The sequence below is a fragment of the Pecten maximus genome, chromosome 11 (genome assembly GCF_902652985.1).
Source record: "Pecten maximus chromosome 11, xPecMax1.1, whole genome shotgun sequence".
NCBI classification, from domain to species: Eukaryota; Metazoa; Mollusca; class Bivalvia; order Pectinida; family Pectinidae; genus Pecten; species Pecten maximus.
This window is the reverse complement of record NC_047025.1, coordinates 13617530-13638782: the sequence shown is the minus strand read 5'-3', so window position 1 is coordinate 13638782 and position 21253 is coordinate 13617530. Positions and strand designations below refer to the sequence as shown.

The 21253-nt window shown below is 37.8% G+C and overlaps 3 protein-coding genes across 3 annotated transcripts; 1 reads left to right on the top strand and 2 right to left on the bottom strand.

The window, feature by feature from the left end:
* Window positions 1-3471: 3471 nt before the first annotated feature.
* On the bottom strand, window positions 3472-8071 carry LOC117337122. Its single transcript, XM_033897917.1, has 5 exons — window positions 7940-8071; window positions 7140-7244; window positions 6552-6656; window positions 5449-5648; window positions 3472-5174 (listed from the first exon to the last, which is right to left on the bottom strand). The coding sequence occupies exons 1-5, from the start codon at window positions 7953-7955 to the stop codon at window positions 5079-5081; spliced, it is 522 nt and encodes a 173-aa protein (XP_033753808.1). The 5' UTR covers window positions 7956-8071; the 3' UTR covers window positions 3472-5078.
* Window positions 8072-10001: 1930 nt separating this feature from the next.
* LOC117338453 lies at window positions 10002-11824 on the bottom strand. Its single transcript, XM_033899806.1, has 3 exons — window positions 11710-11824; window positions 10129-10452; window positions 10002-10021 (listed from the first exon to the last, which is right to left on the bottom strand). Exons 1-3 carry the CDS (start codon window positions 11771-11773, stop codon window positions 10002-10004), a joined length of 408 nt encoding a protein of 135 aa, XP_033755697.1. The 5' UTR covers window positions 11774-11824.
* A 1607-nt stretch (window positions 11825-13431) lies between these two features.
* Window positions 13432-18162, top strand: LOC117338253. Its single transcript, XM_033899524.1, has 5 exons — window positions 13432-13542; window positions 13853-13914; window positions 14342-14538; window positions 14640-15352; window positions 17730-18162. Exons 1-5 carry the CDS (start codon window positions 13486-13488, stop codon window positions 17733-17735), a joined length of 1035 nt encoding a protein of 344 aa, XP_033755415.1. The 5' UTR covers window positions 13432-13485; the 3' UTR covers window positions 17736-18162.
* Window positions 18163-21253: the final 3091 nt, after the last annotated feature.

The window sequence follows — 21253 nt, the reverse complement described above, 5'->3', positions numbered from 1 at the left end:
AATGGAGGCTTCGCCATAATGTTATTGTGACGTCATAACATTCATTGAAACTACACAGACAGCGGTTTCAAAGGTCTGGGGATGTGTCAGAGACTATACCAGGTAACAATAACAATGCGGAAAATATTTTGGAAGATATTTTATGGCTGAAGAAGAAAACAGAATCCGCCAGGTAATTGTTATGGTGGCTGATTACGGCCTTCTCGTATGTTGTCGTGCTGTCTCTTATTCGCGTTCAGAAACTGCGACATCCCGTGATTTAGTAGATAGAATGTCGTCTTGTTGCGTTTCCAAACCGCGACAACACGACAATACGAGACGACCGTAATCAGCCACCATAAAATATCGCTATTTCGCAGCGTCAGAAAATATCAGAAGAGGAATAGCAATGATAAGCGAGGCGAAACAGTTTGGGTTGCAAAACAGCAGCTTCATGTTTTTTTTTGTTTATTTCTTTTGCTACAAGAACGCTGTTCAGATAGTCGAAAAGATCACTATTGTCAGATTGCCGCCAAAACAATGCAGAAATAACAAATATCTGCCACCATATATTAAAATCAAACTTTTCCCGGCACTGTTTTCTGTGGACAGTCTTTATCCGGTATATAACCGGACAGTTCCAAGGCATTACAAAAATGTTGCAAGACACTTACTCAAAACCTAACTGGAAGTGGAACGCTGACGCCGAATTGAATACATTATAATTGCTTGACCTCGGCCTAGTAACTGGGCCAATTCAACTGATTACGCAATACCGACCCATTTACAAACAACAAGCAGAATCCAGAGAAACTTGTGATGATTTTATGGGGGTAAAAAACGCAAATAATATAGTCGTTCTATATTTAGAGAATTGTACCATCATTCAAAATCTGGCTATGTATATTATAAAGCAGATTTATTAAAAAATGAAACACTGTTTAAATAAGAGACATGTTTTTAATGTTTTAATTGTCGGTCAGAAATACGGTGAAGAAATATTTTATTTATCAGTTTATCAATTGTTGTTGGCTGAAAACGTACCAAATAGTATTATATCTGAATATAGATCCTAGTATGTATTGAATTAAGTTCCACCACGTACATATGTATGTTGATTATGTGCACAAAGGCAATACTGCCTATTACAAAGTAAAGATATTTCATTTTTTCTGGTTTCTACTGTATCGTTTATCTAACTCCAGCGGACAGACAAAACTACATTGATGAAATCGCTGAATTTGTTTCACGTTCACCGCAAGAGAAAAGTATGTAAATGTAATCTATTGTATTTCACGCTGTGTGTTATAGGTGCGAATTTATCTCCGGATATTTTAATAATAAATGTGTAAAAATATAACCATATTTTGCCGAATGCCGTCGAATTTTTCGACACAGGTGAATTCTGGTTTTTCGTTTTCCCCTTTACTAATTACAGTATACATGCTCCAGGGCTCGCACAACTAAATAATTTACTATTCTGTTATTACTAGTGACTCCATCCCTTCATTCACTCGTTTGAAGTTTAAATGATGTGAAATGTATATCAAGTTAAGGTTTGAAGCTTTTTTCTATCGGATAAATGTTGTTGTCGTATAAGCTTAATGGCATATAAGAGCACACGGGTACTCGAAAGACAGTACCCCTGACATTTACAGTGCACTGGGCAACCCCTACCTGGGGAATTTCCGCCTTTTTACACCTCGGATCCTACGTCATTCTATTTTCAGTAGGAGTGTATATTTTTGATTTTCCAAATTTCAAGACCCTACTCTTTATTCTCATATATAGAAAGTACCCATTTCAAATGTTATTTACTCAGGAAAACAGCTACAAACCCAAGAAACACATTTCCATCAGGGACTTGGTTCAGGAGAAACGCCAGCTGATTTGCTGATTTAGTTGTGGAAGTCCTTCTACAATATACTACGAGGAAGTCCCCTCCGCCAGAAACATCGTTACGTGTGTAGAAGCGCATCAGGCCTCGATCTTTATCCCAGACGTGAACTCGTACGCAGTATTTTGAATTTGTCAACACTAGATATACAAACCCGGGTTTTAGTTGTATTGAAGATATACTGATGATTTCATTGATATACTTCTTTATTGGGTTGTAATAAGTCCCGGTTTCCATTGTCCGTCGATGTGTGTCACTGTCCACTATGGTCGTAATGGAGTCGGCGTTCCGTCCCATCTCGTCATATAAATATTGTAAAGATTGATTTACATTACTCAGGGATCACCTCGGAGTTAATGGTGATTTTCATATTTGTTTCTGTCAAATCATAGGCCTTAGAATTTGAAGCTTTGTTGTGTGATATTACAGCTCCAAGAGATGGAAAACTACCAGGGATACGCGAATAAGACACGTGGGTATTCAATGAGTATACATAATGGTACAGTGTATATCTAATATCACTCCCGCGTGTAGAAATACCCATTATTGTGGTTGATCGGGTGAAGATCCGAGGTGCATGGTTCGAAGCGCAATACCCGTGTCGGTTTTTGTTTCTCGGGAAGCCGAGAAACGAGCCGGTCTGTGCTGTGGTTGTGGTTGTCATGGCGCACTGCTTTGGAAACTTTAGATATTTCCTAGCTCTAGTCAGTTTGGCAACACAGAAAAAAATTCATAATGTATAATGCTTTTCCTAATGTTATAAATTAAGATTTATGTACAGATGCCCCAATTGGATACCACGTGTAATGCATGGTATGTAACGGATTGAAACAACACAGTTGTCAGTATACATGAAATAAGATCATGGATTCAGATAGACTGAATTTCAAGTTTGGATGAGAACTATGTCCGTGTCTTGTGCAAACCAATCTGATCCATAGAATGGAGCTTTCATCTGTTGATTGGTTTGGTTTAAAGCGAGATTTTCAATAGATTTTCAAAATATATGGAGTTATGATGTCCAAAGAGCCCTACGTGGGAGACTATTTGTTCCAGTTTATCCAGTTCAAGCAAATTGTCGTCGTCGTCGTTGTCGTTGTCGTTGTTGTTGTTGTTGTTGTTGTTGTTGCAACAGCCAGTGTCACATGAGTATGGATGTTAAGGAACAACATAGAGTAAGAGAACAAAAGCAGAGAAACACATAGCAGTGATAAAAGAAGGAAGATTTAAGATTCATTCCATTGGTAGCAAAAAATCTATCTGTTCTCTTCAATGTCCCCTAAATATAATATACGAAAGAAAATCCCCAATTCTTCAGGGGCCCACTTCTAGTCTCCTTCTACAAATAACATGCAGTAGGATACAGGGGGCCTTATTCTTGGGCTCTGCAATTTCCACTGAACGGAGGACAAAGGAGAAAGCATCCCCGACCCAGCAGGATGGATTTCAAGAAAATTCTGACTTTCCAGTCTGAATACCGATACACATAGCTGCACCTTTTGTCTAAATTCAATCCATTTAAGGTAGGTTTATAACACAAATAAGGAGAAGCTTTTACAGAACATTGATATTTATTGAAATTATCAAACGGACGGGTGACATTAAAAACCAGATAAAACATTGTATGAGACATTAGACTAGTTCGCCTCTCGTTCCATTTCCTACCGTTGGTACTGCACACTTGATTAATGTCATGTTTAGGTACATTATCGGTAATCCAATCCTTGTAGCAGAAGCCTACAATCGAGAAATGAAATACAGATTATAAGTGTATCTTTCCTTCCATATATGTTATGATAAAACTAAAGAAAAAGTGAATATGGCCTTACTCAAAACGGACGGATTTTAATCAAGGACAAAATATTATTAAGTGTTTGTCGGCTATTCATGACTTTGTTCGCTCAAAAAATATAACAATTTATGCCAAGTGTTATTTATAATATACATTGGGCATATGAAGTGTTGTTGCGCATGCCTTCGGATCCTTGGGTGACATGGTGACATAGTTGGTGTGATGATCACCGAGACAATTCGTATTTCTTTTCATATGACGGTACCTGAAAGCAGACTTATAATTGCATTATTGTTTGTTTCATATGATAGATAATGTACTTTAGATCTGTATTGTGTTTTACATTGTGTTTGCTGTTTATCGATCCGTAGTACGTATGCAGATGAAGTAAATTCAAAGATTTCATATGAACATCACAAACTTCATTTCTTACAAACTTATAATTATATCGATGGAAGCATCTAATGTATGGAGTTGAGTCATCAATGACTTATATATATATATATGACACTGTAATTGTGATTGGAAACATCCATAAACATTATGGAACATATGTTTATTAAGCATACATCTGATTAATTCATTCATGTTTACTATTTCCGTCCGGACTTACCTCTAGGAGTCGTGTCAACTTCTTGTCTGCTTCTGACCATGCTACTTACCCTGACTGAGTCATATAAACACATTTCAACATCAATACTTTCGACATTAATTTCAAAATATCAAAAAAGTCATTGTCTAGAACAGGACCAGACAGTTTACCGAGCTCAGACATCTTAAATCTATGCTGCCACAAGGACGGAAGTGGGGTTATTATCCTAGAAAAAATGTTCCGTTGAATAAATCCAGCTAGCAAGAATATAAAATATATATATAACATATACTGTTGTTTTTATGTCATGGATAACAATAGGCAACGGGTAAGTTATAGATTTAAGTATACATTACGTTTCTCTCCAAATGTTATTAGAAGGTAATTTAATGCTATTCTTAGGAGACATGCCCGATCGGAAAGGTATGGGGTCACCTGACTTACCCCGGGAACGAAATTCCCTTAATTCAGGCCAACAAGCGTGATTAGCATAAATTGATATAACTTGTTTTGAAATTGTTGGAAAATAGATAAATATGACATTTTTTTACGCAATAATATCATGAAATAATATAATTAATAATGTGTTTTACGTTAAAAAAAAGTGAAACAAATGAAAACATGTAATTTGTAAATTCCTCACCTGTCACGTGTGTAGTTCCAGAACCTGATCACGAGGTCACCGGAAGTCGACGCCTGCTGATGTGTCCCTGTCCCCCAAGCCTTGTCAATGTAGACGAGATAGTTTTGTTGGATACTGCCCACACGTGAGAGGTGAGGATGCCAGAATCTAACGCCATTCTCAGAGTATGAATACACTACTCCCTCCATACGACTCGTTTGGCTGTGAGTTCTGGACCGCGCCTGTCGGCCGGGAAGTAGAACCCATTGTTTGTACCACCGGTGGCCTTGACCTTTGGATGTAAAGTGAATTTCCACAATTGTAATTGTAAGCTTTATTTTGCAAAATTTTACTGAATTTATTTTTAAAAAACTGTGAAACTAGTTATATCAACTTATATTAATCACGCTTGTTGGCCCGGTTTGAAGCGTGCGAGAGGTATCTCATGAATTTGATGATAATACGTTAGACCTATTTATATTTTAGAAAATCCAAGCGTTAACATAACAATATTTTAAATATATATATATTTCTATTTTATCTAAGTCAATCAAAGTTTATCTCACCTTTACATCTATCATCCCCGACGATATATCTTGGTAGGGTGTTGATATCTGATGGTCAGCCAGAGTAAGTCCTCTGTTGACAGTGGTAGTCGAGGTATACACCAGACTACCTCCAAACGTTTTCCAGACTCTGATCTTGACCAAAGCGGTTCCCCAGGTTTCCGCCATACCCCAACCATCCCCCGCATTGAAAACCTTGCCTAAAATGAGGAAAGATGTTGGTATTTGACATAAAAAACAATACATTGAACAAATTGAAAGAGCACTGTTATGCATTGATTCTGATGATCACATCAGTTTCATGCGCATGTAGACGTACTTATGGGATACTTCGAGCGTCAACTATTTACTATAGTCAGTCTGTTTCGTCTAATGTGATTACATATGCGTATACACAGCAACCAATCACTGTCATGATTGCAAATAGTGAGGCACGCGCAAACGAAGTCTAGTTGCTGTAGTCGGACCAAGTGGTTGAGCAAAGTCGACTAGACATGCGCATTTGTAATTTCTTGTTTCTCTACACATGCGCATTACATGTAACCAAGTGAGTTCGCTTCGTCAATAGTTAGACCATAACCACTATAGTAGTATATACATAATGAAATTGCATGTCACGCGGAATGAATGACTATGTAATAAATGTCATTGTTATTAATTATTGATATATGTATATAAACATCATATACACTATACTGGCATCACACTTGACGCTTCAAAAGTATTTCGAAGCACGAAGCAGCCTTATTAGTAGAGATGGTATGAGGGTATTGGGGCGGGTGGGGTTGGGGAGGGAGTGAAGGATGGGGGTACGTTTACTTATATATATGCCAATGGGGCGGCGTGGGGCTGGGGAGGGAGTGAGTGAGGGTAGAAAGAAATGGGAGTGAGAGGTAAGAGACAGAGCGGGTAAGAGAGAGAGGGGCTCTCACCACGAAACAGTCCTAAACAATCATTGTTCGGGACATGCTGCTTTTTACAGCGCTTATATTGTCACTTCAAATCAAAATATTTCATTTCGACATGTTACCGTAACCCTCGGTTAATCCAATACATTGTACACCCATTTTTAAAAGCCAATACATATGTATATTGCAATTTACCGTTTTGCGTGTTTGGTACCCAAACTCGGATGTGACTATTGTTGGCTCCATACAGGACACCTCCCCAATTCTCATATCTGTTCTTCATTCTTCTCGTCGACGAACCTGTTTTAAAATAAAAAAAGTATTCATTTAAATTTTAGACAGCTTTTTGATTCTCCGGACTTTCCTGGTATCACTGACGAGTAAGCTGTATAGTGTAGTTTTTTTTATACATGATTTGACATACAAAAAAGTTAACACATTCCTTCATCTGACATTTAGCTTTCTAGTTCCAAAGACAATTCAAAGCCGGCTCAGTAGAAAAACACTCGACCTAAATAGCCATGCTATAAGTAACAACCAGACGTCCTTTGGAAAACGCCACAAGTGTTTCGTAAGAACATTGGACCCCGCGCTAGTGCAATGTATATCCTTCATCCAATACTGATCCAGACCAAACTGGATCAAAGTCTTTTCAGGACAAGTAGTGATTTAAAGGAAATTTTGATGTCAGAAGACAGACGACAGGGTACTACGCCGTGGGATATGTTCGCTAGTCGTCGGGTCATACGAGTTAAAACTACAAACCTCGTGCGCTCCACTCACCGATACCGTCCGAGTACCAATCCGTATCGAAGTTTTTAATTTGTACGGATACATAGTCCGGTTCCTCTCCGGATCCATGTTCTATTTCCCTGTAGGAGTGTGAAACTGTCAACATAAACAAGACAAGTAACAATGTCGTCATCATTCGGAATTACAACCATTTAATTAAATATCACACTCCAGTCGTTTTTAATTCTCACCAAAGCTATGGTCATCCATTACGACGGCAACATCGTGGAATGTTTTAGAAGTTAAAATGAAGTGAATATCACACTCATGGCTCAAATAAAAGCCGTTTAAAGTTTAACCTGCGCTTGTGTATAGTCAAGATATTGTAATTTAATTTCTGTATAAAAAAACAACAACCATAAGTCATCCTCGGCATATCAAGGCAGTTGGATGCAGTCTTTCGAACACTTAATCTTTTGTTGATATTTCTAAATATGCATATCAGGATATGTATGAAATATATCTTCTACCAATCATAGCTCAATTATATGAGATTTATTAAACAAATTCAATAACATTATATACCACGAAATTATTCAGTGAGTTTAACACATTTCATATTACATAGCCACGAGTGTAAGATTCGGTTTATGACATAACCTGTCGTTATGAGATTGTAAAAAAAATATCAAACATATTTCTATATAAGGCAAGCGAAAATCGAGTTTGACGGCACGTTTTTCTCTACAGTGACAATCCCGTATTGTGACGCCATGAAGTATTTGTATACAAACGATGTGAGGGTTTGGTACGAAACGTAAGATGTGAAATATTAAGTGTTTGACAATTACCATTTCCTGATACCATAAGAAGCCAGGATGATTCGAAATCTGGTGTTGGAAATGTACACTTCGTCCAAATTTTTACGCGGACTTCAGCCGTCTGTTCTTTCTGTGCTTTGGGACCAATCCAATTTGAACCGCCTTTACAAATAGACGAAAGGTATTTTATCAGTGAGCTATGACAAACCCTCAATTCGGTCAAAACATTTACATGCAATAAATATATGTATGATGCTTGCCTGCAAAGTTATGTAAGATATAACTAAAACCGATACCGTAGAAAGACCTACGAACATTTCTCTACAGTGATTAATCGCACTGCCTACCGCATGGATGATGTAAAACTAAGATGGTATTTTGTTGATTGTAAAGCCTCATTAACAAAGGCAGTAAATCGTTACAAAACAACAAGAGATAAACCAACATTAAACCAAAACAATGATTATAACTGAAAGTCAATAAAAAGAATAAACGAACAATATATATATTTACATGGAGACCATTGAAACACGTTTAAGGAGAATGAAACCAGGCGTTCTGGAAAGACAGGCGTCATTTGCTTCATAAACGAAACCCATCATATAAATAAAGGTCAAATTCGGGTTACTAGTAATCATGTTAACAAATTGTGGACTGGGGCGGTGACAACACTCATTAAACATCCGATTGATATCATACAAGGAATTATAATAGAATCTAATGACATCAGGATGTCGACCATAAACTATTCCCATGTAACAAATGTCTTCAGTACCACGAGTCCCCAAACATGTGTCTTCAGTACCACGAGTCCCCAAACATGTGTCTTCAGTACCACGAGTCCCCAAACATGTGTCTTCAGTACCACGAGTCCCCAAACATGTGTCTTCAGTACCACGAGTCCCCAAACATATGTCTTCAGTACCACGAGTCCCTAAACATGTGTCTTCAGTACCAAGAGTCCACAAACATGTGTCTTCAGTACCACGAGTCCACAAACATATGTCTTCAGTACCACGAGTCCACAAACATATGTCTTCAGTACCACGAGTCCCCAAACATGTGTCTTCAGTACCACGAGTCCACAAACATGTGTCTTCAGTACCACGAGTCCCCAAACATGTGTCTTCAGTACCACGAGTCCCCAAACATATGTCTTCACTACCACGAGTCCCCAAACATATGTCTTCAGTACCACGAGTCCCCAAACATATGTCTTCACTACCACGAGTCCCAAAACATGTGTCTTCAGTACCACGAGTCCACAAACATGTGTCTTCAGTACCACGAGTCCACAAACATATGTCTTCAGTACCACGAGTCCCCAAACATATGTCTTCACTACCACGAGTCCCAAAACATGTGTCTTCAGTACCACGAGTCCACAAACATGTGTCTTCAGTACCACGAGTCCCCAAACATGTGTCTTCACTACCAGGAGTCCCCAAACATGTGTCTTCACTACCAGGAGTCCCCAAACATGTGTCTTCAGTACCACGAGTCTCCAAACATGTGTCTTCAGTACCACGAGTCCCCAAATATATGTCTTCAGTACCACGAGTCTCCAAACATGTGTCTTCAGTACCACGAGTCTCCAAACATGTGTCTTCTGTACCACGAGTCCTAAAACATGTCTTCAGTACCACGAGTCCCCAAACATGTGTCTTCTGTACCACGAGTCCCCAAACATGTGTCTTCAGTACCACGAGTCTCCAATCATGTGTCTTCAGTACCACGAGTCCCCAAACATATGTCTTCAGTACCACGAGTCCCTAAACATTTGTCTTCCTTACCACGAGTCCCCAAACATATCGAGTTTCTTAAAAAATCTGATCATTCTGTCAAAATATTGTGTGCGGAAAGCAATCAGCCAATCAGGTCACAGCAGCCTCGTTAAATATGCACGGATATGACAATAATCAAACTTGGGGTTTTATGTAGGGTTTGTATAAACAGAACGTAACTAACTAACACATCTAAATATTAATCTAGCAATATAGTAGATTATATAAAGAACGATGTATAAAATGAGATCATGAAGTTGGCCCGTCCAATTAACGTCAATGGCGATAGGAGTCAAAATAGTTGAAATTCAGAAGGACAGACCGGAAACTGAAAAGAACAAAAAAGAACATGATGATGGATACAGGATATGTATAAGAATTGCCATAATTGCTTTTCTATTTCTGGATTTATTGATTGATATGAATAACTTGTACCTGTGTATATAGTTACCCCTGTCGGACTATGATTATTTTTTGCCGGAACAGCTAGCATGACGTATTGGTCGTTGTACTTGTAGACCACCCCTCCGTATGTCTGAGGGAGATCGTCGTCTGATTGGGCCGACCCTAGCCCCGGGAATACGTACTCAGTATTCGGTCTCCCCGGGGATGGTCTGACTTGCACCTCAACCTTAATGGGCACCTCCCCGAGGCCATGAGCTATTGTGAGCGTTGATTCAGTGGCAGACTGAGCCCTCATGCTTGTGAAGTTACTAATGAAGGCGGGTGGCTCAAGGCAGGCGCCACAACGGTCACAAGCTGAAATTGAAAAGGCATGGTTTATCTAGATCCATAGCGATCGATATATAGTCTACGTTTAGATAATGTTGTGGTCACATGTGTATTGGCATCATGACGTTTATTAATCACCATACCAACACTTTCTGGTTACGATGCATAAAACTATGATTGTTCCATATAGTGGGAATGATGATGATGATGACGACGACGATATAGCACTTAACCAGTTTGTTTATTCATGAAAGCAGTGGCAACAAAAATCAACAAAAATCAGGTGTGTAGTGATCGAGTTTCTATTCTCTGTGAAGTCCGAGTAAAACAGCTTGGATTAAAGGGGGAATTGTTTATCAAACTAATCCCGCCGATCGATTTCTGTTTACCCGACATCACTTCAATTTGTCTAAAACGCCTTTTCACTTCCTTATGCGAAGTAACTGTATACATAGGTGAAATTATTTACATATTTCTTAGGATTCAATGCATTTAAAAAAAAAAAAAAAAAAGTTTCGCTGTCAGTAATTATTGTTTGGAGCTAAGCAAGTAAATCTCGTTACCAGAAAACAAGAGCAACATAATTGCTTTCATGGAATTAGCACCAGATATCCGGACCATTATATTTATTCCGCTTAATCGATGTAAGTGAAATCCAGACTATTATTCCCAACAGCACCTCGAAAGTGTTACGGTAGATGTTCGTGATTTTAACCCTTTTATTGACATGATTGATGTCACAGTGCTTAACTCCTTAAATACATGTTTTTCGTTCGCCGATAAAGGGTCACTTAGGTCGCTGAAATATCGATCGAACGTGTGTTCCCTGTAGACATACACGTAAACTTCGTCACCCATATATAAAAGCACAGGGCTAGAGTCAGGTCCAATTGTGATTTTCGAAATATTAAATCTTGCACGAGATCCTTTCATTTTTCTGAAGTTGTCAGTTTTAGTCAAACGGATTTAAACGATTAAAGTAAGCTTAGACACTCGGTCGACTTGTAGGACTTTACGAATAGACCTTATAAAATGAAAACTTAAATTGACACTCGTTTTATCCACTGTTACGTTAAAACTAGTTTCCCTCACACAGAAAACTGACCCATTAAGATAAATAAAGTAAATATTTACTCAATTTAGATAAAGTTCTGTTGATGGGATATCAGTACGTACTGTATGCTTTAGAAACACACGAACCGTTTTATTGGAAATTTAAAAAAAATGAAATTAATTTTGAAATCGACATGGTGTGATTTCATTTCATTGGTTATCTTTACCTACCTCCAGCACATTGCCATCCAGGCCAAAGTAGAATCCAGTGGAGTACATAATGCCACATTTCCATATCGACAGGTCAGCACTGGCAAACACGACGACCAGGATTGTGACTTTGTTTCGAGCATGCGCATATTTTTAACCAATACTGCAGGATGTTTCTGTAACCCGGATGTAATTTCTGAATACCAAACGTGCAGACTATTTTTAATCTCAGTATTCATTGGCTCTCACTATTGACAAAACATCCGTCTCATGTATATATAAATAGCCTTATGTTTTAACCCGATATTGATATTTATTGATGACGAAACTTCAGGAAAGAAAATGCGTTGTCTCTCCGGTACTCTGATATGTACAGAAACTAATTATTCGATTCGTTTACATTTTCTTTTATTTGTTAATGAGTTATGATTTACAAACCATTGGTAATCAATCTGATTTTAAATCAACGAAAAAGGAGAACATGACTTCCAGGTCAGAAAATTCAGCATAACAAAAATAAATATATAAGAACAACAGTCTTGAAGATATGTCGCACCTTCATAAGGCCAAAGGTACGATATCTTTTTACAAATTAATCATCCGATTGTAATACAATAATTTACTCGTTTATAATGTAACATTTTGATTAAAAACATCATAATCATGTCCTCAAGTACCTGTGATTGTGCTCGCTGTATGAATTGTGTGACCTATTTATGAGATTATTGGAGATTGGAGAGATTTATAATGATAGTAGAAGGGGACTAACATAACTGATACCCCCACCCCGACCCCGACCCCACCCCGACCCCACCACAATCGGATGCCATTTATTTATACAAGGAGCCACTTTCTGAAGGTTTGCATCAAATAAAATCTGTACTAAAATTGGTAAAGTCATTATGATATAAAAAGTGCGAGGCTTCATGTTTTTGAGAATGATATATTTTTGTATTTTAGAGATTTCAGTTTGGTCAGTTTCTAATCTATATACTACATAACAAAAATAGCTTAACAGGAATTAGAATGTATCTACTGTCATCAAGTGAGGATTTTATGAAATGTCTAAATGCTTTACCAATGCTTAATTGTGAGTAATTTTGTTGGCGTGAAAATGATGTTTAATTTTTAAACAGGCTTTTTGTGGAAAATTCTACCTTGCGAGGGTCATTTTTTATGTGATCACATACTGTTTCTACTGATTTTAGCATTTCTTTAATAGTAAACATGGTTCCCGCACGATTGAAATATAGGAAATACACATTTTAGAACCAGTTTCATTTCTTGATGCAACTACAAATTTGACGCATTTTTTAAATGTGAATATGCATATTTTGAACAGTTATCCCTCTGGGTTTTCGTCTGTAAGATATATCTCTTTTTTTTTCTTTTTTTTTTATTTATTTATTCTGTTTGTTTCAGATACTTGCTTAACTACTGCAGGCTACACATCTATTCAAGAAATTGACAGAGGCATTTAATTTAAACAACATCCACAAAAGTTTAATTTGTGGATGTTTATTATACAAAATCTAATATAAACTGTAAAATACGCAAAAGCGAATACTCGGATGCATAACCCCAAATATTTTGAAACGAGGCCTATTTGGTTTCATTGTAATTTAAGTTGATTTTTCTGACGTCATAATAACATTATGGCAAAGCCGCCCCTGATACCACGTGCTATTGTTTATGACGTCACAGTGACTGTGATGTCATTTAGTTACTTACTTAACTACCGAAGCTTCAGTAGCATTTTTCGCCACTCTCTCAATTTGATACGTAAACACTTCGACAATGGGCAAAACTTTAAAGCAGAGACTTCAAAGTCTGTTTTCGTCCTCTTCACACACGGTAAGAAACATATTATGTGAAGATTTTTAAAGAAAACAGTATATTTTGTTACTTTAAGATTGCTAGTAGATTTAACTCGGTTTGTGGGTTAAGTCGGTGTCAGATGACAATGTATATGGAATGGTCGATAGCTCGATACTATAAAGATAAGCTCAAAGGCTGCCGATGGATCCGGGTTCGAATCTCAATCGGTCAAATGTTTTGGAATGCATAAAAAGCAATATGCTGCGTTGATATGTGGCAATTTTTATACTAAGACTCCTTTAAGCAATATAAACCAATTAATTGTACATCTTTATTTTCCTTTCAGCCTCGACAAGAGCCTGTAGTTTTGAGTTCAGTTTCCAGATCATTGCCGTACAACAATTCATGGTGCGTAGGCTGTTTTCTTGTTTGTTTGCTTGTTTGTGGCATGTTTACTTCACATTTCATTTTAAATAGATTCGTTTAGGATTACTTTTTTTTAAATGTCTCCATTATATTTACAGAAATTGTTTAATATTATGCTTGATTCTAAAACACATATCTCCTCTATTCAAGACTTCAAACAAATATGATTAAAATAATACATATCTAAAACAAAAGGTATTGTCCACACATATTAACGATTTATAATCTGATTACGGCTCTGTAATTATCTAAATGTTCCCAGTGTCAGTCTAAAGTATTTTGACCGCTCCTTTAAAAATATTATATTTTAATAGTAACATGCCGTTTTGAAAATATCGAAGTAAAACTCAATACATTTACAATAAGCAATATGTTTAAAGTAAAATTAATTGCTTCCTCGTCCCCACAGTCTCCCGTACATCTCTGCAGAGTTGGCTGGAAATATTCGGGCTCTTTCCGGGATTGATCTAGCCACCGTTTCCCACGTGACACGTTCAAAGACGAGCTCTGTCCCTGTAGCACCACCTGACCCGCCTAAGAAGTCGTTCCTGTTTCGTCGCCTGTGTTGTCGCTCCAGACCAGAACCGAAGTCAACAACCTTGAACGGTAGGTAGCGCATTTGATTGTTCATACGTGTAGTTTCGAGTAATAAGTTGAACAGATTTAGACGGTTAACTTACACGTAGTTCTCTGGTTATGTTTTTCAGACGTTATTGTCCGCGGGACGATCTGCCAGGACAGTGTTGGACCATTATTTGTAAACAGACAGTGCACCACTATGGCGTATGAGGCCTTGGCCTATCAGGCCTTACGGAGTCATCCGGAAACCTGGACATCAAAAGACATCGACACCATCATTCGTCTGGGCCATCGACAACACGCCCGGTTCAGGATTACAGACAAACTTAGCGCCCAGATAGATGGCAAAGTAGGACTTTATCAACTTCCAAACAAATATCGTGTACGTATCATCCCAGAATTTGTCAGTAACGAAACTGATGACAGATATTTGGAAGGGCGGGATGTAACAGCTAGGTCTCTCTCCTACGTGGATGGATGTTTTCAATACCAAGAATCAGAAATAGCCGAGGCGCTTTCTGAAGTATCTCCGGAATTCCCAGCGTTCATGACAAAAACATTCGAGCCAAACCGCCAGGAAGATGTCAACATGGTCCTGACGATTGGAGTGCTCTCAGTTGCAGTATGGAGGAGAAAGGATGACGGCAGGTTATGGCTGTTCGATAGCCACCGTCGGACCCCAAAGGGAGACTACCACTACGCCCCGACGGTGTCAGAACAATCAGACCCAGGAGCCGCCATTCTTCGTTCGTTTGAAAACCTGGACGCTCTGCTGGCCCACATAATTAAACAGCACGGAACCAACTTTCAATACAGTGCCGGACTGTTCGGCTATGATGTGGTAAGTAATTATACGGATCGGTAAATAGACTACCTATGATGAATAGGAAATGAGAGTTCTGCATAAAGTCGTCCCTCCTTCTTTATTCATAGTAATGTCCCTCCCAAAAATGGGATGGACAGTGAGGGACCAGTGAGGGATGAGGGACTGACCCCGTGACCTCTAATTAGAATGACCTCTTAACTTTTAACAGTAATTAGATTAACAGTAATGAGGGATGAGTATATATTTAGAACAAGCTGGGTTTTCCCGGTGACATTCTATATATATCCAGATTGTCCCTTACAAGCTACCCCCCACATAGTGATGCGTATCTTAACCTCATGTATTGCATCATTGTTATTTTAACACAATCGCGGTTTTTCCAAGCTTTGTAACGTTTACTTAACGTATTAGTTGCGACAGTCCTCCTCTTTATTTCATCATAGCTATTTTTGCACAGTTTATAATGTGTATACATAAGCTAACGTTGATGTGTATTACCTCAGACAAACATATAAAACTATTAAAAGAAGATAAGTGATTCATTCTTTAAATATGGGTTGGAAGGAACACTTGGATAATATCTACTTTGATTTAAACAACCCTATCAGTTATGCGGGACCAGAAAAGATTTACAAATATTTAAAGAAAGAAGGAAAGTACAAGATCGGAATTCATGCCATTCGTCGTTTCCTTCAGGATATAGACGCATACAGCTTACAACGTCCTCTACGCTACAAGTTTAAGACTAGAAAAGTAATATCTCAAGGTATGGATGCTTTATGGGATGTTGATCTAGCTGTCGTCTCAAACCTAGAGAAAGAAAACGATGGAATACGATACTTATTCATTGCCATTGACGTGTTTTCGCGTCATTTGTGGGTTGTTCCTTTGAAGAATAAATAACACCAGTCTATCATTGACGGATTCAAACACATATTTGGTCAGGGTAGAAAACCACAAGAGGTCAGATCGGATCCGGGCAGTGAATGGAAAAATAGATGGGTAAAACAATATTTAGACAAAGAGGGAGTCGGGCATTATGTCACTCATAACGTCACTCATGCAAATTATGCTGAGAGAGTAATCAGGACACTGAAAGTGTTGATGTATCGATATTTCACTCACAACCGAACCTATCAGTACTTAGATGTTCTACAGGATATCGTCCACAATTACAATGCCAGGCCCCACAGTGCTCTAGATGGTAAATCACCGGATGGTATTGAGAAGTCCAATGAAGCATTGGTGTGGAAACATTTGTATGTTGATTCGAAGAAACCTAGGATAGTTAAGAAAAAGAAAAGCTCAAAACCTTTCAAGTTTAAAGTTGGCGATGTAGTAAGAATATCGGCCAACAATTCCATTCACATTCCAACGTGATTTTGAGCAAAAATGGACAGAAGAGGTTTTCACCATCAAGACGAGGTACCTTCGTCAAGGTATACCTATCTATAAAATCATTGACTACGACGGAGATTCGATAGCTGGAACTTTTTATAACAGCGAGCTACAAAAGGTCAACAAAGGGAGGGATGACTTGTTCAAGGTGGAAAGGGTGTTAAAACGACGAAAGAGAAACGGAATTCAGGAAGTATACGTAAAATGGCTTGGTTATCCAAAGAAATTTAACAGTTGGATCAAAGAAAGCGACGTCCAAAACCTATAAAAGGACCTAAAAAAGAAAGGGTGTTCATATTCAATCTGACAGCCATGCAGTCCACGTCGTGTCCAAAGTGTAATAAAGTGTGTTCTCGAAGGGATGTTCTTTTACGGCACATGAAAACCATACATGGAGGCAGTCAACCGTATCCACGAATCAGTCATGCGTATCCACCGCCGCCACCACCACCGCCACATGAAGTGAAGGTGCTTAACTCGTCATCACAGCAGCCGCCGCCGCTGCTGTTAATCTAATTACTATTAAAAGTGAAGAGGTCATTCTAATTAGAGGTCACGGGGTCAGTCCCTCATCCCTCACTGGTCCCTCACTGTCCATCCCATTTTTGGGAGGGACATTACTATAAATAAAGAAGGAGGGACGACTTTATGCAGAACTCTCATTTCCTATTCATCATACCTAACTGTCGTACCGGGTACCGTTATCAATGGTATTGAACTTTTTCTGCTAACCACAATATTTCAAAAGTAAATAAATGAAATAGTTGGACGTCATGATGGATGGTGGGTTATAATTACACTATAGAAAGCGGGCACCATTATCTCTGAATTTTGTAAGCTTGTTAACTTTTTGTGAACTAACTGATGTAGAAGAAATCTCCGACCATAATGAAAGGATAACATTGTTTAATTGTGGAGGACCAAGGGATCAACAGTCAGTCTTTTTCAATGCCCTTGTTACTTTACATAAAATGATATATTTTCTTTTCATCAGAAGTAATTTTCTCTAACACAGAAAGATACTGAAATCCGGATGTATTAGACGCAGGAGAGACCATGGAGAAGCTTGATACTACAAGAATTGTTTTAAAATACACGGAACTTGTTCTGGAGGCAAGAAGACCTTTATGTCCCTGAGATCCGGATAAAAGGAAATTAACTTTGAGAACTAAAAGGAGGACTTTATATTCTCTGAGGCTTGACAAAGTTACGAGAGGAAGAAGAAGTGACTCAAGTCAATGCCACACTAGATGTTGAAGCACATGTTTCGTCAAGCTACACAAGATATTGAAGCACATGTTTCGTCAAGCCACACAAGATGTTGAAGCACAGGTTTTGTCAGCCGCACAAATCTAATGTCCAAATGCCAAAATCTCTGACTTCTCTTGTATATGTATCCTTTGAGTCAAAAGTAATATGCGGAGTGACGGCAGATTCAATGTAGTGAAATTGATTTGTCGGCATATTTTTTAATAAACATTACACAAAATAAAACATGTTGTTTGTTTCCTCTAATTGTCTCTGCATTCCTACAAACTTGCTCTTCTCCCAAACAATTGATGAATGAAATAAGCGTCAAGCTTCAGCCGACCTCAACGGCAAAAAAGTTAATAACTGCGTGCGATTTCCCTCTTATTTTTTATCATGACCCTCCAAACAAATCAATTTAGCATAAATGACAATTGCCTTTCCTACTTGTAAGCCCAGGTATCACCCGATGCCTAAATATCATTTTTCATATTTGGTGATATGTTCTCGTCGATTTTTATAACTCGCATCAACATTCACGAAGAGGTAACTTGCAGTACATACGGTGTAATTGAAATCATATCTACACCTGCAAGAACCCAACTATACATGTAAGCATGAAGATGTTCAACCATTGGATGAATATGCTTCGTAAATTAGCGGAAAACTAACTTTGCAGGGAAGGTACAAAAAAGTGATATTATCCAACGCTAAAAGTGTCAAAGACAACGTAGGGGGCCATTAAGAGACTGAATTTGGAGGATATTTTATATGTCTGAAGGACACAAATAAAAGTTCAAGCGCACAACCAGCCAGGATCGGAAAAGATCCGTCCACTTGAAAAAGGAAAGGTAAGAACTATTACCACTAAACATGATAAGACTACTATTAGGAATCCACATAAACATACGACGTAGAGCTTACATGTACAATGACAAGGTACCAAATGTAACAGTACAGGCAGAAAATAAGCCACTACGCATGCTTATTGATACAGGGTTATCTAGGAACATTTTAAAATAGTCGGTATACCAAAATGTTGGCCCAAACACACTTCCTTAAGGCGAAGAACAGTTTAAATACGATATACCAAATGTTGGCCAAAGGACACTCCCGCAAAGCGAAGAACAGTTTAATGTCAAATGAAGGAGAAAAACCCACTACATGTATCGGGCAAATGTCAACTTAAAGTGGAGACTAAAATATGTTTCACACCTTGACATTCTACATTGTCAAAGGTAAAGATAAAGAGTCAATATTAGGATATCCCTCTGCAACCAAATTTGACCTCGTTAAAGTTGTAAACAAATACCAACAACAAGCAGGATATCAACTTACTACAAGTGTAACAAAATCAGAAGACATGTGAAGTTGCACATAAATGCAATCATCCGAACATTTGTGCAACAGCATAGGCGCAGATCATTCACATTTTGAAACAAAGTGGAATGGATGTTGATTAGCTGTCACAAGGCTACGTCATAGAAAATTAAAAAAGGAAAGCTTCTTCCTGGATCTCACCTATTGCCACACAGCAAAAGAAAATCCTTGAAGACATTCGGTTTTGTACTAGCATGCTTAAGGATAATAAATCACGTCTTTGTAAGTGCCGGATACCGCATACTATCATCGATAAAGGAGTTGATCCATGATCTCATTGACCTGACAATGCTCAGTAAACTCGATTTTCACAAAGGATATTGGCAACTTGACCTTCATTTTGATTCGAAATACATGATTACATTCAGAGCACACCTTTGGATATACCAGTAAAACAGATTGAATTTCGGAATGTCTTCCGCATCAAAGATATTTCAATAAAATATACAGCAGGTGACTGACGGAAAAGACGGTTCGAAAAAAACGTATCAAATGACATAATAGTACAAAGAAGTACAGGAAATTTAGCTGGAGAAAAAGATGGTGGGGGGGGGGGGGGGATTGCACGATTTTGATTTCACTCTAAATCGTGTAAAATGTGAATTTCAGAAGGACAGCAGTGATGATACATCACTACACCCAGCATCGATAAAGGTCATGTGAGAGTTCAGCAAACCAACAGATGAGATGTTGTGCATGATCTGTTATAACTAAAGACTTATTCCTGATTGATGAACCATTACGTCGTGTAAATTTTAAGTGGCATTGGGTTATTCAATCGTTTAGAGTATACTTATGAGCAAACTTATTATTGTCTTCCTTTGGCAGCAAATGTCTGTTAAATAGTCATTCTGTCTAAACCAGAATACATAATTTGTTTATTTTGTATAATGTTTTTATTTTTCCATCATCATCAGTACATTTCACACTATCATCATCATCAACATCATCATCATCATCATCATCATCATCAATAGATTCCACATCATTATCATCATCATGAAAATATTATTACCAATGCATCATTAAAAATCCCGAATGTAACAATTGATTTCATCATCAACAGCAACACAAAAAACACTGTCACACTGAAATGTAATCATATGTATATAAAAGTATGAAATAGAGGATATCTAACAGTGTCTTCAGTAATACCAAATATATTTCACGAGTGGGGCTAATATTTTGATATTTTTCACGAGTACACATTTTTTATCAACGAAAAATCTACCCCGTATGCTAACTAGGCCTACAGCGATAATTTGTAAACAAAAAAAGTAGTTCCCCCTGTCCAGGTGCTGACATATATGTCGGGCTTTCTGATTGGTCAATTATTTTGGTATTTTCTAATCATTAATTTGATTGGTTAAATCAGCAAAAGTGATATATTTTTCACTAGTGAAAAATATCACTTTTATAGAATGAATAATTTTTGATATTTCACTGGTAAAAATGGAATAATTATGATTACCTAACTATTATTTCGAGATTCAGCACATCTATAATGTCAATATTTGTCACTCATATTAAAACAAGAAATGTGTTTATTGTTGTTATGAAATTAATCAATACAAAACATTTAGTAAACACGTAGCAGTATCCGAGTAACGTACTACCCCGGGAAAAGTCGCATCAGACAAAGTGCAATTTCCACGACCTACAGATCACTTCAATTCTAGTTTCATTGCAACTGCTTTTGATACACATCAAACCCGTGTATGTAGATATTGTTTGATGCTTTTTAAAGTGAAAGTGGTTTAATAGTACTGTGTGCAAAACTAGAATGGAAATATACCATACTGCGTTTGCTTTCTTCTGTTTTGTACAGCATACGTCTGCTACAAATAACGGGGGGCTTTATAAAAAGACGTGTATGTCAGTGTTGAATGT

What these genes read in the sequence shown, in the direction of transcription:
- LOC117338453 (XM_033899806.1), bottom strand. Translation starts at nt 11,773, where the DNA reads ATGGAAATGTGGCATTATGTACTCCACTGGATTCTACTTTGGCCTGGA. An exon ending in TGGATGGCAATGTGCTGGAG is followed by an intron (nt 10,453 to 11,709) that starts GTAGGTAAAGAT and finishes TTTCAATTTCAG; the next exon opens with CTTGTGACCGTTGTGGCGCC. An exon ending in AGGGGTAACTATATACACAG is followed by an intron (nt 10,022 to 10,128) that starts GTACAAGTTATT and finishes TGTTCTTTTCAG; the next exon opens with TTTCCGGTCTGTCCTTCTGA.
- LOC117337122 (XM_033897917.1), bottom strand. An exon ending in TTGGTACTCGGACGGTATCG is followed by an intron (nt 6,657 to 7,139) that starts GTGAGTGGAGCG and finishes ATTTTAAAACAG; the next exon opens with GTTCGTCGACGAGAAGAATG. An exon ending in GGTACCAAACACGCAAAACG is followed by an intron (nt 5,649 to 6,551) that starts GTAAATTGCAAT and finishes TCCTCATTTTAG; the next exon opens with GCAAGGTTTTCAATGCGGGG.
- LOC117338253 (XM_033899524.1), top strand. Translation starts at nt 13,486, where the DNA reads ATGGGCAAAACTTTAAAGCAGAGACTTCAAAGTCTGTTTTCGTCCTCT. An exon ending in TTGCCGTACAACAATTCATG is followed by an intron (nt 13,915 to 14,341) that starts GTGCGTAGGCTG and finishes TCGTCCCCACAG; the next exon opens with TCTCCCGTACATCTCTGCAG. An exon ending in GAAGTCAACAACCTTGAACG is followed by an intron (nt 14,539 to 14,639) that starts GTAGGTAGCGCA and finishes TATGTTTTTCAG; the next exon opens with ACGTTATTGTCCGCGGGACG.